Source organism: Lepisma saccharinum, chromosome 21 (assembly GCF_977018435.1).
Source record: "Lepisma saccharinum chromosome 21, izLepSacc3.1, whole genome shotgun sequence".
Lineage (NCBI taxonomy): Eukaryota > Metazoa > Arthropoda > Insecta > Zygentoma > Lepismatidae > Lepisma > Lepisma saccharinum.
This window is the reverse complement of record NC_139249.1, coordinates 39,466,589-39,484,904: the sequence shown is the minus strand read 5'-3', so window position 1 is coordinate 39,484,904 and position 18,316 is coordinate 39,466,589. Positions and strand designations below refer to the sequence as shown.

Below are 18,316 nucleotides of genomic sequence, written 5' to 3'. Positions count from 1 at the left end.
GCGTAGAACCTATAGAAATTGTATGAATATAGAAAGAGACAGAAAGACCCACCTTTCAATATTTCACCTTGGATCAACATTAAGAAACACAACGCTCACAGAAAACTATCTACTGAGAGTGCTAAAATACCAGGTACGAAATAACAAAACAAAGAGAATTTGTATAAAAACAATATTTATTAATATAATAAATTAAGATTCACCCGTTAAATAATATTACGATAAAAACACTATGTACAAACAAACGGTATTTGGAAATTGAGCAATTCCTCACATGATGACGCAACCGGCGGTGCATCATGGGAGGACGGAACTTCAGAGGATAGGAAAGCGTTTGCTCCAGATCCTTGCTTCAACGAGGCACTCTTCTCTTCGCTACTCTGGAACGAAAGAAGGGAATACTTTAGTATAAACAGTAGACACGTTATTTGTGAGAAAAGAATCAGAAGAGTAATTTGGCCTTTCTCTATTTTCTACGCTTTTTACCCGCCAGAATCGAAAATCGAATTAGGATTTCGCACTTGTATATCCCCTTTACTTGTTGCTAATGACACAAAATTTGATAGCAGCTATTATTCGATGGGAATGAATGTCAAAGCAAGCTTGTGTGATAAGCGAAATTCTTGGTTTCCTTCCCTGTAAAAAGCTTCACTCTAGCTACAGCACAGCACAAACACTCACACAGAAAACAGTGGCGTCCCATATTTCTAAATTCACAAGCAGACTGGCAAATTTTAACGACAGAGTGCTCTAAATTTTATGGTAAACTCTTACGGAGTAGAGAACAGAATTCCTGTAAAATGTAATAGTTTTTTACTTTGTTCATTCTGTTTTCATGCCTCTTTCTTTCACTGTCTTTCTCTCGCATCTTTACTTTCATTTATTTATTTCTCCCCTATTTCATCTCTTTCTCTCCCTGTCTCTCCAACCTCTTATTTCTCTTCGTTTCCCGCGTTTCATATGATTTTCTTATTATGTCTTCTTTTCCTTCTCCTAACTGAATTTATTTCTATTATTAACAACAACTTTCTTGGTATTCTTGTAACTTAAAATGAACACTGTCAATTTCCGGGGAAGGGGGCGAAGAAACGGTTCAACCCTTTCCCCCTGAAGCCCATGGATTGTTTTTTTATTGTTATTTGTTGCCAGAGAAAGGTCCTTGAACTTAAGTTCTGTCTTGGGGGTGAAGACAGAGGCCAAGACAAACAGACAAAATAAGGTGAAGAAGCGAGACAGGGAGATAGATAGAGAAACAAACAAAGAAGTAGACAGAGAAAATGAAGGAAAATAAAAGATTCCATGGATAGGCAGAGGGAGAGAGAAAGAGAGAGAAAGAGAAAGGATAGTAAAGAAGCAGGGAAAAGAGAGAGAAAGAGACATAAAGAAATAGAGAAAAGAAAGAAATGTATCGAGGGACAACCAGAGAGAGAGAGAGAGAGAATGAAAGAAAGAAACAGACATAGAAAAGAACAGAAATTTAAACAAGCGCGGGATATGCAGAGAGGTAAGTAAAAAGATGGAACAGAGAGAAAAGTAATAAAGAAACAGAGAAAAGAAGGAATTAAAAGATGCAAGGACAGGCAGAGAGAGGGAGGGAGAAAGAGGAAGGAAGAAGCGAGACAGAGATAGAGAGAGAGGGAGAAAGAACCAGACAGGAAATTACTCACCATCAGTGCCTATGGTAGACGCGTCTATAAGCCAGCTGCGATCCTCCGGCTGCGTCCTTATAGTCCCCATAGCCGTTCCCTCCCTGGAAGGAGTTGTCGTAGCCATAGACGCCGTGCTTCCCCAGGTCGTATCCTCCGCTCATGAAGTTCTTGAGGCCGTTGATGATGTTCATGACGATGGCCAGCTTCCCCACCAAGAGGGACTTTATGGTGAGGACCTTAAGGGCAGCCATTCCCAAATAGACCAGACCGAGCTTGAACATCATTGGGAGGATCATCATGTAGGAGCCCTTCTTGCCCCCGATACCACTGCCCCTGCGACGCCCTGGAACAAAAACAAGAAATATAATTTACTTTTCTATTTATTTACCCAATATTTTAGTTAAATTAACATTCAGATATTTGCATATCAGGTTACGAAAATTGTGCACGAGCACCATCTATTGTGCAAGGGTTCACAGGAGGTCAAAATTGAAAACATGTATTCTTAAGTGAGATGTCTTCATAAAAAGGAACATTTTAAAAGAGTATAAGTAGAACTAATATGGAAACTATGGGAAATGAGAGAAGGGAAGTCGCAAGAGAAGCGAGTGATAGGTAGATAAAGAATAAATAAGTGGCATAGAGAGAATGGAAACAAAGAAAGCAAAACAGAGTAATGAAAGAGAAAGAAACGAATCTGAAGAAACAAAGATAAGGAGGAGAAATGCTAGAAGTGAAGACTGACAGAGAGAAATGAAACAGAGAAGTGAGACAGAGAGAGAAAGAAACTAAAGAAACAGTAAAGGAAGGCAAATAGAAAGGCGAGGGACAGGTATAGAGAGAGAAAGGTAATGAATGAAGCGAGGAAACAGAGAGAGAAGCTAAGGAGAAATAAAAAAGAGAGCGACAGCTAGAGAGAGAGAGAGAGAAGTAAAGATGCGAGAGCAAGAGAAAGAGAGAAATATACAAACAGACTGAGAAAAGAAAGAACAATAAAAGAAACGAGAGACGAGCGGAGAGAGAGAGAGAGAGAGAGAGAGAGAAACAGACAGAGAAAATAAAGCAAATGGAACGAGGGACAGGCAGAGAGAGGGGAGAGAGAGATAGGAAAGATAAATCAATGAAAGATAAAGATAAAGAAATTAGTAAAGAAGTTAGACAGAGAGAGAAAGAGACATAAGAAACAGAGTAAAGGAAGGCAAATAAAAAGGCGAGGGACAGGTATAGAGAGAGAAAGGTAATGAATGAAGCGAGGAAACAGAGAGAGAAGCTAAGGAGAAATAAAAAAAGAGAGCGAAAGCTAGAGAGAGAGAGAGAGAAAATTAAAGAAGCGAGGGCAAGAGAAGGAGAGAGATAAACAAACAGACTGAGAAAAGAAAGAACAATAAAAGAAACCAGAGACGAGCGGAAAGAGAGAGAGAGAGAAACAGACAGAGAAAAGAAAGCAAATAGAACGAGAGACAGGCAGAGAGAGGGGAGAGAGAGATAGGAAAGATAAACAAATTAAAGATAAGGATAAAGAAAGGATATGCACTTAACAGAGAGAGTGAGGGAAAAGAGAAATAGAAAGACACGAGAGAGGGAGAGAAGCTGGAAGAGAAAGAAATGAGAAAACTAAAGACAGACAGTTAGCGAGAGAGAATAAAGAATGAAATGATACAGAGAAAACGGAATGGAAAATATAAAAAAAAGAGAAGGAAGAAAGTCAGAAGACAGAGAACAGAACAAGGAGGTAATAAGTAGGTAATTTTTTTCATATTCTATGGTAGTGGAGCGTGTGATCCTCCCTCACTATAGATGTCCATGAGCATCAATATTAGGCAAGTTGTCCATCACGACATTCATTAATTTTTAAGGAGTAAAATAGTTCTGGTCCTGTAGGAGAGGATGTAAATTCCTTTCGTTTGCATTTAGTTTGCGTACAGTCACGGACACTTCTGGGTTGTAGTAATTCTATTGAAAGTACAATCAAGAAGTTTCTGTGATTGTGCAGTGGGATCCATGAGTATTACCGTGCAAATTGTCCATGACTATTTTCATTAATTTTTCTCTTATATCCTAAGTGTCTTTAAGCGATGGATTTTTATGTATGCCGGTGCAGACGTTGTCAACAGCTTGTTTTGAGTTTTATTTTAATTCTTGAAGCTCTTATTGGTCAAAGAACATGCGCGAACATGGTGATGGACAATTTGCACGGTAATACTCATGGATCCCACTGTACAACAACGTGGATGAACCTGGCGATGGACAATTTGCCCGATAATATACTTATTTATGTATCATATTCTACGTAAATAGAAGGACGTATATAAAATTATCCCTAACAGGGGAAACATGTGTCTATATTGCTAAAGATATTTGGGTTTAGTGGCATGGGGCGGGGGGGGGTAGAAATCCTAGTTAATAAATAGCTGATAATATTATAGAGGTTAACGTCACATGACGAAATAAAATGGCGCACAGAATCAAGCATCAGTACCAGAATGCCTTGCTTTTGTAACAACTCAACTGTACGAGACGACCTTGGGCCAAAATCCTTGTTAAAATCTTGAACGAGATTCTACAATCAAACATGTTAATCTTCACACTACGACAATTCCTTTTGAGGGCGCTGACACTAATGTGAAGACAGTGTTCTTTTCTTGTCTTTTACAAGAAATTTGAGCTCGTAAGATTCTTGGACCAGAACGTACGAAATGGGATCCTGGCATGACGGAATGACATGTAATTTACCGGCTGGTCCTACAGTGTTAGAAGACCTGATTTGGGGTGCGACCCGAATGAACTACTTTCTGAGTGTTGTGGATTATGTTTGGTGGACCTCGGTACTAACAGTGTGTGTCGTTTTTACCAGAATACATCCTTGGCACAATTTTCTTAAGCTGTTGTTCTTCGGTTTTAGGTGGCACTGCTACGGTTTGTTGCTGTTTGGATTGACCTACTGTTAAGGTATTTCATACAGGGCGTTGAAGGGCTACGTTTGACCAAACCATTTTTCGTTTTTAGTAGTTTAGTCTGTGAATGGATTCCTTAAGAACCAATTTTCGAGAAATTAGACCGTGTTGTTGGAGACAAAACTGTGCAGAAATAGATTCTCGAACTCGCTAGTGGCAAGTGATATTTGGAAACTAAAATTAATGTACTATGCGACTTACTTAAACACACCAATTGCATATACTCGTGTTTCAGCTCTCTATATTTCGAGGCTTCGTAGCGTCGGTGGAATGGGTCAAACAGAAAAGAAAATGTGTTTATCTTAATGACCTTTACATGCTGAGAAAGCTTGAGGGTGACAGGCTGTATGAATGTACATACTAGGTATTTCGGTACTTGAGATGAGGCTCATGGCAGAGTGGTTAGCACAGCGTGCTACGACACCAGGGGCGTAGGGTTCGAATCCCGGCCTGGGCATGGATGTCCAGTGTTCCTTTATCAATTTCATTATACACGTAATATCACTTATTCCTATTTTCAAGAGGTGTTCTACTTCCACGTAGTACACCCAATTGTCAACCTCACTTCCACGTAGTACACCCTGGACTAGCGAGGCTCTGGCGACTGGCCCTTGTGGCTGAGTGCCTTTTTATAGCCTCAGCTTTTAACGAAAGTCAGAATATTTTAATATCTTAGTAACACGACACTGCAATTATGGTATTTTAGTTATGGTAAGGGGCTGGACCTACTATAATGTGACGGGTGCAAAATAGACTAAGGGCTGACGCACCTAAAATTTTAAATTCAAATTCAAATTTTTAAGATTAGTCGAAAGTGGCAGAAAAGCTAAGTTAAATAAAAGAAATAAATCGAGATGAGACGAAACGGATCTTTACAAATCAAAAAAATACAGGCTTTTACAAATCGAGATATGACCGAGAACTACACAGAGCACCTCATACTAGAGACGAGAATGCCATGTCTAGATCTCTCTCCATGTCATAACTACTGTATCTTCTATTTCCAAACAATCCCTAGACCAGTTGATCAGGAGGCACTATCTTTAAAACTAAATATGAGAGCAATCAATAATAATTAAACACAATGTATTACTTCTCTGAATGTCATTGACAAAGGTTCTTTATTGTCATGCGATGTTAATTGAACACTATTAGGTTAGGCCCTCTCTCGAAATTTGAAAATTAGTGTAAGGAGCCTCCCCGATGGCGTAGTGGTAACGTCGTCGCCTTATAACCAAGGCGTCCCGAGTTCGATACCCGGCGAGGTCACATAGTGGTTCCGATTTCACTGCAAACTGTTACTCCAGTCCCAATTAGCCCTTCTGTGAATTAAATGGGCTTAAAAGCAAATTATAAGTACATAGGTTAACGCATTGGACAATGGATAATGTACCAATTATGATTGCAAGCACGTGAGGGATGTAAATTTACCTAGCAATGTCTAACGACACTGTACAGTCGTACCAAGATGAGAAATAGCGTTGTTAACTCTCGAAGTAAAGTGAACAGTCATTTGTTTAGTGTTCTCGCAGTTACTGCAGACGTAAATGTCCCCCTTCGCTTGTGCTCACGTGCTTCCGTGTTGCCTTGCTTCCATCCATGCTTCGTTGTCAAAAAATCAACAATTTTATGTATTACGATTCAGCTTTTGCTATCTATGGTTCATGCTGATATAAACACTTGGCACCGATTAAAGATGGCGTCGATATACTGAAGAACACTACACGTTTTGGCAACGCAGGGGCAGGATTACATGGCAAGCAGCTGATTGCATCACCCAGGCTCCTTCTTCTTGGTAGACTAGTACTAAAAGAAGCTTTTGGGTGTAAGGGGTGACCTTTCGACAAGTCAACCCCTCTGCCATGTAGTACACCCTGGAATACATTTTGCAGACTAACGGGGCCCTGGCGCCTCTACTCACAGCCAGTATAAGCTTCTGTGAGGCTCATGTTTGTGATTGTCCCTTCATCTTATTGTATTCATCCTCATCTTCACTATTAGCGGAAAGTAGCAGAAAAGCGAAGTAAAATAAACTAATTCAATGAACCATATAACGCGAGTTCAATTACAGACATGGCATGCCTCAAATCGTTTTAGGCGAAAAGTGGAGCGTTGCTCTTGATGGACACATCTGCCCCAATAACATGTTTTTTTGCCAATAAAAATAAGTATAACACAAGAGACGGACGTCCTTGAAGGAAATCACCACAAATGGGTGATCCACATTTCATGGCGAGTGATTCGGCTGAGAATTTCTGCGTAATGTGGTTGCGTTTTGTGCGTGCTCTAATTGCAGACGTGATGGCCACACACCGAGACTTGACACCATCTTCAAACCGCACTTTTGAAAGTTGATTATGTGTTTTCGCACCAACAACACTGTGCTTTCTACTTGCTTGGTTGTTTTTTCTCTTGGTGAGATTGTTGTGGTCAGAGTTGAATGGTACTTTCAAGGTGGCGTGTAAAATTAGCCATTGGATCACATCAATTCGACTGACCACAAAACAGAACTGCGTTGTCTGCAAAGTTCTAGGAGTGATATTATTGACAGCGCCACCTATCCGTTGCTGCTGTAAATTCTTTATATACCCACTCTCGGAAGTAGCAAGTTACTGTAACGCCATTACAAGTAAGAATTACGTCTTGCAGAAACTACAAGTCTCACAAACTTTCAGTAACTTTTACCAGAACCAGCCATTAGGCTTTTTTTCAATTTCAAGAATTAATGAAAAACAAAGTTTATTTTACCTTCACCTTATGCTTAAGTAGGCAAATAGGAATGGACCTACAGTTAAAGTGGGAAACTAACCATGTCCAGTGTATCTCTACCCACGGGTGCCCACACGGGGATTTGGGGGGGGGGCAAATTGTATACCAATTCTACATATCTTCACACAAAAATGGGGGGATTATTTCTTTGATTGACTTGTTATTGATCTTTAGTTATGGTTATTATGTACAGTTTTTCAACCTACCTGTGGGTGATCGCGGCGATGGGGATGAAATGAAACCCAACCTCTTATGCCTTTATCGGTTTGGAAATGACGGGGGGCCTCTTGTTCGCAATAATATAAAATTAGTCAAGCTGACAAACTGTTAAGAATAAGGTTTAAACAATGGCAGTGAGCATGAGCAGTTTCGTACGCTTTAAGTTACCAAACATGAAAGTGAGCCTACAGGAACTAAAGTAAACATACATTGCTTCAAAATGTCTGTGTTATATTGTTCCGAGAGTTCTGTTTGACCAAAATTATTTGAGTAAATAATTCAGCATCAAGGGGCGTGGGTAATGTTCTACCATTTTGGGCGGATGCGTCATAAGTCTTGGGGTGATCTCTACCAGGGATCAAACCCGGATCCTTTGATTGCGATTGCCACTACAACCTATTCCATGACTTTCATTATCTAAGTGGGCCTCCCCGATGGTGCAGTGGTAGCGTCGTCGCCTGGTAATCAAGGGGTCCCGGGTTCGATCTTTTTGTGCATAAAGTGGACTTACAACAACAATTCAATCAGCCAATCAATAACTAAGTCTCAGTGTTATGCTTGCGGTGTGCTTTTTGTTGTCCATAGCTTATAAGCCGGCCCCCGTGTAGAGTGGTCAGCACATCGTGCTACGACGGCATTGGTCCCGGGTTCGAATTCCGGCCTGGGCTTGGATGTTTGTGAGTGTCCATTCATCCATGTCATCACCATCTTCGCAAATTAGCCAAACGTGGCACAAACAGCGAAGTAAAATCAATCAATCAGTCAATCTATACCTTATTTCTTCTCGAACCGTTCTTCTGTTTGAATGCAACCACGCAACAAAGATCCAGTGTTGCCACTGCCTTTTTTTCTGTCTAAAGATGTACTAAAAAGTATTGTACGGTAGACAGTTACTCTTAAGATCGCCTATGGATTGATTGATATGATTCTTATGTCACTTTTCTGCTACATTCTGCAAATCACGATGATGTGAATGTAAGGTTGAGTGCGTGGAATGGATGAACGGACGCCCGCCAACATACATGGAGACGGGACATGGAACACGAACGCAAAATCCACAGAGGATTAAGACACAGTTGTTGTGAGTCCAAACACCAGAGCGCCTTGCAAGAATGGAGTGTTAAGGGTGTACTACGAGAGGAAAGGAAGTTATCTTTGTGTCTTCCGCCAAGGGTATCTTTGGACATTTGTAGAAACTGCGAATATTCCTGGATAAAAATCGCAAAGGACGAATAAAGATATAAGAATGAGTTGAAAAGCAAGAGAGGATATATGGTTGTGCGTGTGGGGTTTTGAACATGTACTCTCAACATCATTAGCAACCATGAATGTATGACTCATGGTTGCATATCACAGACGGGGTCAAAAGGAGGCCCACGCCCACGAACAAACAAAAACTAGTTAAATAACTGCTCTTTTAGCCTAAATATACACTTTTGATATGGTTTTTAGTAGGGCAGGTGGTATCGGTATTGGAATTTTGCGGTTGAATTATACAGTAAAACCTCGTTAATCCAGACTTATGGGGGGATAGGTTGACCGGTTTAACGAAAGTCCGGATTAACTGAAATAGCCTAAAAGAACCGTAGAAAGTGCATTAAAACTCCGTTTTATAGCAACAAAACACGTTTATTATGGCGTATTTAAAGGTCACAGGCCAAAATTCACTATAGACTACAGTACAGCAAAATGTAAAGCAATACTGTAGATATAATGCAGTACGTACATACGCGATACCAATATTATGATGATGTGTCCGACGCCCCTGGCTCTGCATCACTCGAAACTCTTGCTGTGGAAGGTGTGGCCACATTTAAAACCTTGCATTCTGTTTTTTTCCTTTGCCTTTTGCCTGTCCGGATTAAGCGATCCGGTCCGGATTAACGAGGTTTTACTGTATTTACCGAAACTTTTCCGGCGTTTTGATCGCGGTTAGGTTATGCTGGAAGTTATGCAAAATTCGAAGTATCCATTGATTTTGAACAAATATTATGTTAAAAAACTCTATTTTATGATTACATTTTTTAATATTTCAAAGCAAGCCTTTGGCAAACTGATGGTTATAGTTAGTGTGGAATACTCACATACAAATATTAATAGTTTGGACAAGGTTTAATTGTTACAATTTTCGTGCATCGGTGGGAATGATAAGATTTATCGGCTCAGTCCTGGTATTTAGTGGTATATTAAATGTCATGTCACATCCTCACTCATACAATCTGGTGCTGCAACTTGCACTCCTTCTCAATCAAATTGATACTGCTTACACAAGAAATAGGAACAAAAATCTCATAACAATAGATTTTCACACCTAAAAGAAAATAGTGACCAGTATAGTCACAAATGCACAGATAAAGACATATATATATCTTTATCTATAGTCACAAGTAATGAAAGATTCCTAAACCAAACTTATGTTCAGTGTAATTTGTATTGTCAGCAACAAAGAACTACAATTTGGGCTTCTTTGTTCCGTATTTGCTGAGTTGCGGTTAGACCTTTAGCAAAGCCTGAACGCCATTTTAAGGATCATAAGCGTGTAATAGCTGTGATGCCATCTATCGGCAGTGGAGCGAAATGCGAAACGGTTGAACACGCCAATGGACTCCAATTTTCAGGCATGGCTGCCGAAATTTCTTTTTCGCTCTAATGTTTCATTAAGCTGTCAGATGGAACATCTCCTTCATGTGGATTTATGCCCGCTGTAGAAAGTCAGCAATTACCAGCATGACGACAAATTAGCAAGCGGATTTCTATTGAGATTCAAAATTATAACACCATTGAAATTCAGTCGACTGTGTAAGCGACGTTACGCACGTGGAAAGCGCTTAATTGAAATTTGGCATCCCCTGATGTAGGGGGCTTAGCCCATGGTCGGCGTCTACAAAAGGGGCCTTGACTGATATTGCTTTGAAAAGTCTGGCGAAATGGTAAACATGAGATATTTGGAAGGAGGTAAAAGTTGTGACTGCCTTCTACATACACAAATAACTAATATTTACTTTATTTCTATTGTGTGCGAGTTTATAAAATTAACAGGGAACCATTGAGATCAAGAACGCTGTATCAATTGTTTTAAGTTGTTAATTTCGATTCGTTTTTGTTATATGTAAGAAGATTGACTTAAATGTCTTGTGTTAAAAGTTGCAAATGAGTTTGTATCGGATTCTTTGAGATGAAATAATAGTTTAAGGAAGATAAATTGTGTTATTTTAATTCTTGTTACGTAAGTTATTTAATATTATGTGAATCCAGCTCAGGGCTGAGGACATGAAATGCAATTTTTAAATAGCGTAATAGTCTGCTCATCCTTTCCGTACTGTATAGAGTATATTCAGTAAGATGTATAGTTGCAACGTATAACCAACCATCTGACAAAACTTGCACTCAAAGTTAACTGATATTGTATGTAGAGAACTCCTCCCTCTCTCTTACTTCTCTAACACTCTTCTACCTCTCTCAACTGGGAGGTGGAGAGAGAGTAAATATAAAAATAGAAAAAGAGAGTGGACGTAGAGAAAGGAAGTAGAAAGAAAGCAAAATAATAGAAGAATCAAAGATGGAAAGAGAGAGAGACAGAGAGAGAGTTCTTTGTATTTCTTTCCACGTGTCTCTCTCCACTCTCTGTCCCTCTCTCCTGCTCAGAAGGTAAGAGAAATCGTAAGGGAGAGAGAGAGAGAAAGAATAATAAAGGGATAGAGATAGGGAATGAAGGAAAAGGGGAGTGAGAGGGACAAAGAAAGAAGATATGGAGAAAAAAAGAATTTCTCTCCCTTTCTGTCTTTATCTTTCTCCATTTCTATTTCCTTTCTCCGTCTTTCTTTCCGTCTGAAGGCTCAAGGCTATCATCGTTATGAGGTCATCTATACACAATTTCTATTCAGTTCAGGGTCAGCCCAGTTTAGGTACATTTTGAACAGACACTAAATTACGTGTTGTTTTTTTTCTTTTTCTTTTCTGTTAATCCAGCAACTAATCAAAATATGAGATGGAAAATAAATAAATTGTGTTCTCATTTATTACCCAAATATGTGACTTTAGCCGTTGTAGTCATTAAGAGCATTCTGATTTCTTCTCTCTGATAGATAGCTTGTCGACCATCAAGGTGGGGTGGTTAGCCATGATGCTAGGGATCCGCGGGGCTGGGCGTTCTTTGTAAATGCCCCTTCATTAATTTCATTATCATCACTCTTGCTCATTGTACCGGTTAGCCAAAAGTGACAGAAAAGCGATGATAAATAAGAAAAATGCAAATGATATATGCTATATTCGTTATAAAGTTGACTTGAATACGAATTTCCAGAATTACGATATGGGGTTGATACCGAGGCGAGATACGTCTCGTCTAGAATAAACCTTTGTAACATCGTGACTTAGTGTTTCTATAGCCTTGGTCTCATTCGAAACTTTTGTAAACTGCAATGTATAAAAATCAAAGTCACTTTACAACTTATTCAGACATACCAAGTTGATATATACCCGATTACTTACAGACAGACATTTAGCTTATCGTTGAAAAGTTAACTGTGAGCCAACACTGTTCGATTCCATAAATTTAGAATAAACGCTAGTATATCGCGGTATTTGTAGCGTTTAAAAGTGGCGTCAAGTGGGGAAAAAAGTTGTTGAGATGAGTTTTTACCCTTGGTGGCCTCTATAGCTACTATTTGAAAGTTTGCCTCTTACACGAAGTATCTGTATGTTGCCTTTACGAGATATACGCACGTCACATCATGTCTTGATACCATCCCATAATTACAAAGTTGATAATAGTGGAAACAAAAATTTAGATGAATGAAGCCCGACCTATTTCTAAATTCTGAAACAGACCCTTGCCAGTACAGATTTGCAAACGTGCAATGAATTACTTGTATTAACATGTCGAAGATTGTCAAATTTTTCGCAAGATTTGACATGCAATTGCCATCTTCTGATATAGAAAATAAGTTTATCGTGAATTGCAATAATAGAACAAATATGTTCTATTTCTAGAACGAGACGTCCTGATTCGCCAGGGGCCCTGATTCGAATTCGGCCTGAGCGGGGGTGTTCTATGTGAGTGTCCATTCATCAATTTCATCATGTTATCATCACTCATACTCATCGTTAGCCCAAAGTTGCAGAAAGGCAACGCTAAATATTAAAAATAAAATAAAATCAAGAATTTTTAGTACGAATCTAGAAGTGTAGATCTTGAACAATAAAACGCGGGAAAATTCCCTGGATTGTCCTTTCTCAGGGCCTCCCCGATGAGGCAGTAGCGTCGTCGTCTTGTAATCAAAGTGTCCTGGGTCCGATACCCGGTGGAGGGACATAGTGGTTCGAATCCCACTTTAAACTCTATGTCCAGCCCGATTAGCCTTTCTGTGCATAAAGTGGACTTAAAATACCCAATCAATCAATCAATCCCTTCTCCTCCTCTTAATCAATTTCAATTTTGCATATCTTTGAACCAAACTGTTGCAATTTAGGATTATATTTGTACATTTATAATTTTACGTCACTCGCCTGTTTAGGATACGCACGACGATGATAAGTTAACACACACTGTTTAGTAGATATTCATAGAGGAAAATATATAGAGAAACACGTTCATAGGTCGCAACTGGAATTTATGATGGCAAGATTGTGAGTCGATCACTCAACGCGATTGGTCACTGAGGTTAGCAAATGCACAGTCATCCGCATTAAAAGGGAGACGCGTAGGTCCTGAGATATTTCATTCCCTGTATGGCATTATGTGTGTTGCCTAGTTCTAAGGCGATAACCGAACTCTAGATTTTCTTCTGAAATTTACTAGTCGCCGTAGAGTTAGGCAACACACATAACGCCTTGCATAGAACCGAGTATTTCAAGACCTATGATGTTCCATTTTCTTGCCGCTGACTGTACCTTAAAGAATTGAATAGGCTATATAATACTCATGATATGGATAATAAGTTATTTTTACTTCACATAAATGATTTTATTTGTAAGTCTATTTGATGTACCGACATCCGCGGTTGAGTGGTTAACATACGGCGCCAGAAGACCTGTGTTCGAATCCTGGCCTGGGCATAGGTGTTCTTTGTGAGTGTTCCTTCATCAATATCATCATATCATCACTCCTCCTTATGGACGTGATTAGCCAAACGTACCTGAAAAGGGACACTACATAACGAAAATGTACCTCCACCGGGTGTCGAACCTAGGACCCCTTGATTACAAGGACGTTGCCATATTACAATAGCGAAGCCACTTTAAATAAATGAGTCTATTGCAAACAGTTCGCATTTTAATTATAAAGTGGCCTTTTGTAAAAATAATACACTTGAACCTTTAATTTTCATTATTTCATGAGTAAGCCTAATGTATCAATTAACAAACATTTATATTTGTATTTTTATATTACACAGACTCACAATCTTGCTACCAAATATTCTGTTTTTTAATTCTACCAATAGAGGGAAGTAAAGTTCGTCATATTCCACATTAGATCTTTTTTGTCTACTTTATGCGTGTAGCAAAATATTACTAGGTTTAAGTGAACTGCAGTTAATATAGTTTTGTATAATAATGAATTCAGTATAAGCTATAGTGGTGGTAAATTGTTTTATTAGTAAGTTGTCTTCGTTCCTTTCAGAATAATTAACAGTAATTCGATCATAATTTATTAAGTTAATAATATTAAGGTTAATTATAGTTATGGGGTAATTTCATGTATCAGTAATTGTAATAAGAGCCTCCCCGACGGCGTAGTGGTACCGTCGTCGCCTTGTAATCAAGGGATCCCGGATTCGATACCCGGTGGAGGCACAAAATGGTTCGGATCCCACTTTAAACTGTATGTCCAGTCGCAATTAGCCTTTCTGTGCATAAAATGGACAATCGAAAAGTAACTGCAATAAATAGTAACATGGCTATCTTGGATCTTAGGAAGTGAGTATTTTTTTAATGTATAAATAATGCCCAGAACGGAATTATAAAATTTAAGGCGACTTTCCCAAACACGGATAAGAATTATTTTATCAGAACAATTTTTATAAGTTTAGCACTAGTCGTGAGGTGAGATCAGAGGGCAATCTGTTTATTTACATTTATTCGAAATACATATCCTAGGATGGACTCTGTGCAGAGGTTTCAGGTTGAATTCCCGCCGTTGTTTTTGTTTGTACCAACAGGGACTGCTGGGATCGTATATTTAACGAAGACCGCGTCTTCATTGCGCTTAATCTAAGCATGCAAAACAAGAGAAGGAAAGTAAATCAACCTACCTTCAACAGCGTTGTCCTTATCTTCTTCCAGTGTCACATCGAAGACTCCGTTAGGCTTCTGGCTTCGGACCACCCTAGCGTTCATCCCGGGAAGGATGTTGACCTTCACAGCAGACTTGCCAAGAAGCTCGGTGATGCCGTTGATGACCACATCCTGCAGACTCAGACTCGCAATCGCTCTCGGACTGAAGATGCTGTCTTCCGGTTTAACGTCATCGGCTTCTGGCAATCTCTCCAGCTCGACGCCTTCGAAAAGCTTCAAAGACCTTTGGCTCATGAGCTTGTTGAAGTTGGACGCCAACTTCATCTTAATACACTCAAAGTCCAGCTTCTCCATGCACTCCTTGAAGCTTGTGGGCACCTCGATGCCTCTGTCTTCCCGGTGCTCCATCTTGAGGTATCTGCTGGAGTCTGAAACGGTGAACGCGAGGCTGCTGCAGGCAATGCCCGCGAGGAAGCACGAGACCAGGAGATGTTGAGAAGCCATGTTGAGGATGTCTGTGCTGGCGATCAACTACACTTCCTGGACACGCTGGTAAGTGTTTTATAGAACGAAATGTTGGAAACGAAAGCAGAAGGTTCCCCGGCGTTGCTCACGTGTGAAGCCCCTTCGCGGGTTGTCCTCCTTCTTCGAGAAGCGACCAAGAGGGTTGGCGCTCGCACGCAATGGCTGTCGGTGGTCGCGTGAGGAGGGAAACTTGCTTCGTAATTGCTCTATTTGGCCTCGCCGGCACGTGATCCACCCAACCTGCGGTTTTCCGTAAAGAGCTCCAAAAACGGAGAAACCGATTGATTCCGTCGTGCACGCCTCCGGATTTATGAGCGGAAAACACGGAAGGAGAAATTTTGCCTTTGTGCCCTTGGTTCATCGACAGTGCGCGGAAAAAAATGCCTATCTTGCTTGTGCTTTTTCTTAAAAATGCTGCAGCAATTAGCGATTCATATTTACGCATTTCAAAGATGCTTACTTCAAGTTGAAGCTTCTATCACGAATTATCTCAGTCCCTCAGGTAGATCCGCATCGCTTCATAAAACATGCCGAAGATGATTGTACAATTGACAGTCATATTTCTAATTATGTAAGATACATTGTATATGCACGACATTGATTTAAACACACGAGATTTTGTTTTCAATTAACTCTCAATCTTCATTTGCCGACCTCCGTGGAGGAGTGGTTAGCACCGCGCTCTACGACGCCAGGGCCGGGTCCCTGGATCGAATCCCAACCTGGACGTGGGTCCGTCATCAATTTCATCACATCATCACTCATCCTCACTTTCACGATTAGCCTAAAGTGGCAGAAAAACAAGTAAATTGAACCAAATCAAACCGTAAATCTCCTTTTTGTTGAGTGGCAAAGTCGTCGCCTTGTAATCATGGGGCCCCGGGTTCGATACCCAGTGGAGGTACATTGTACAGTGGTTCGTATACCACTTTAATCTGTAGTTCCAGTCCAGATTAGCCTATCTGTGCATAAAGTGTAGTTAAAACAACAATTCAACCAATGGTTTGACCACAGGGGTTTGACATTATTCACGGTCCTTTCCATTTTTCAATATGTTTCGAGGGAGCTCGTCTTGAGATTAACTTTATGCTATCTTGATCGGAATTAGATCCTAGGACTTTTCGTCATTGAACCAGGGTACTATAACTTGACAAGTTTAAAAACAAGACTCTGCAATCCATTGTTTGGGCACCTCACATCACATTTCCCCACTCCATTGTCTGCGACGGCGTTCGTTCGCAGTGTTGCAACCTTGAGTGAGCGAAATTGTCTGAGAATTTTTCAACGAAATTTGAATGTGAAAGGCATGAATTAGTATCCCCTCACCTACGCTACCTATTGATTACGCTAGATTCTAAATACATTTTGATATTTTCCCTTTAAACCTTATATGAATTAAGTTATATTAGGGATATTTCTTACCAGCATAAGAAATGTATGAAATAAAACGATAGAAAAATGAAGAATATATAAACGATAGAACTGAGATCATCTTCTAAATGTTTTCCAGTTCTCCTTCTTCAGTTTCACTCTCCCACTCATCCGAGTCTGTGTCTAACGATGAATCTGTGTCCGTGTCTGAATCGGCTTCACCAAGTCTAATTCAGTTCATCTACACGCTCGTCCATAAGTCCATCTCTTTCAAAGTAAGAATCTTGCAGCCAAGAGTAAAGAGCATGAACATTTCAATGCTTTAGAAAAGAACACAGACAAGCGTGTTATCAGATTGCCTTCTCGTGGTGATTGTTGTACGATAAACAAACGAACCACCACCAAACTCGGTTAAAAAAAACAAAAAAAAAAACTGGCCACTGCTCGATGTCGCATTCAGAAACTGAAGTCACTCGCCCTGTAGTTTCTCTTCGTTATAAACCTTAACGCACGTGCGTAATACTACAGTTTACGATTGGCTCAACGCACGCATTTTCAAAGGCCGGATTAAATAAAACGAACCACTGTTATAATAGGAGCCTGCATGCACCGTCACGCTAAACAGTGAAAATTGTTTGTCATATTTGTTTTAGCTTAATTTTGCTGAGTTGGTACCACTGGTACTCTCAACGCCAGACCAGTGAGTAGAAGAGTGGTGGGGAGGATGACGTAATAGGAAGTGCTCCGCAGCGATCTGCGCATATCGGGACTTAACTTGTCAGGCTATAGTCAACATTCTGTCTTTGCTCTCCAGAATTCCTAAGTCTGTCTACATCCTTACCGCCTTCCCTTTTAAAAAACGGCCACCATTTTTGCTTAAGATTTTTCGAATCCGAATTTAGCAGGGCTTAATTCCTATCCCTGCATCCGTTATCTCAATCCAATAAGGTTTGATATGGGAATTTTCAGATATTCTAACCCCCAAATTCCTGCTTTACACAGGGTTATCTATGAGTTACGGGTGCTTCGATGAGTTTTTCCTCTCCTAGGAGAAAATGGGGCTTCGTTAAACAGTTGGGAGGACTCAGGAAAGACAAATACGAAAATCTCTCTTGGTATTTTGTTTTATTTGGCGTCGTTTTCTGCCATTTTTGGGTAATCACAAGGAATGATGATTGTGTGAAATTGACAAATGGACGCTCACATAGAACATCCGCGCCTAGGTCAGGACGCGAACCAGGGCACGGCGGTGGCGAGCACTTAACGTGTTCAGCCAACTAGTTTTCAAAACTCTCTCTTAATTCGAACATCATGGAATATTTGCAGGTCATACTTCAGCTTGTAGAAGCGTAAAATTGCTGCTTGCAACACGGGCGCAGGTTGTCCACTAAGTGACATATCAATCTGTGTCTTTCCTCTCAAGATATACACAATTGTTGTGGTACTCAATGAGCTGGATTCAAAATCTGACACGCGACAGTCCGAAGTTCCTCACCCTTTGCTTGATTGATTGAGTTGATGTTTTAAGTCCACTTTATGCACAGTAAGGTTAATCGGGACTGGACCTACAGTTTAAACTGGGATCCGAGCCAC

General features: G+C 40.1%; 1 protein-coding gene across 1 annotated transcript; it reads right to left on the bottom strand.

Moving 5' to 3' along the window:
• Positions 1-206: 206 nt before the first annotated feature.
• Positions 207-15,373, bottom strand: LOC146004268 (uncharacterized). The gene is made up of 3 exons (XM_083142964.1): positions 14,845-15,373; positions 1,668-1,992; positions 207-380 (listed from the first exon to the last, which is right to left on the bottom strand). Exons 1-2 carry the CDS (start codon positions 15,329-15,331, stop codon positions 1,670-1,672), a joined length of 810 nt encoding a protein of 269 aa, XP_082999090.1. The 5' UTR covers positions 15,332-15,373; the 3' UTR covers positions 207-380; positions 1,668-1,669.
• Between the last annotated feature and the right edge of the window lie 2,943 nt (positions 15,374-18,316).

Coding starts and splice junctions, on each gene's coding strand:
- LOC146004268 (XM_083142964.1), bottom strand. CDS start 15,331: ATGGCTTCTCAACATCTCCTGGTCTCGTGCTTCCTCGCGGGCATTGCC. Junction 1,993..14,844: donor TAAGGACAACGCTGTTGAAG/GTAGGTTGATTT, acceptor TTTTTGTTCCAG/GGCGTCGCAGGGGCAGTGGT.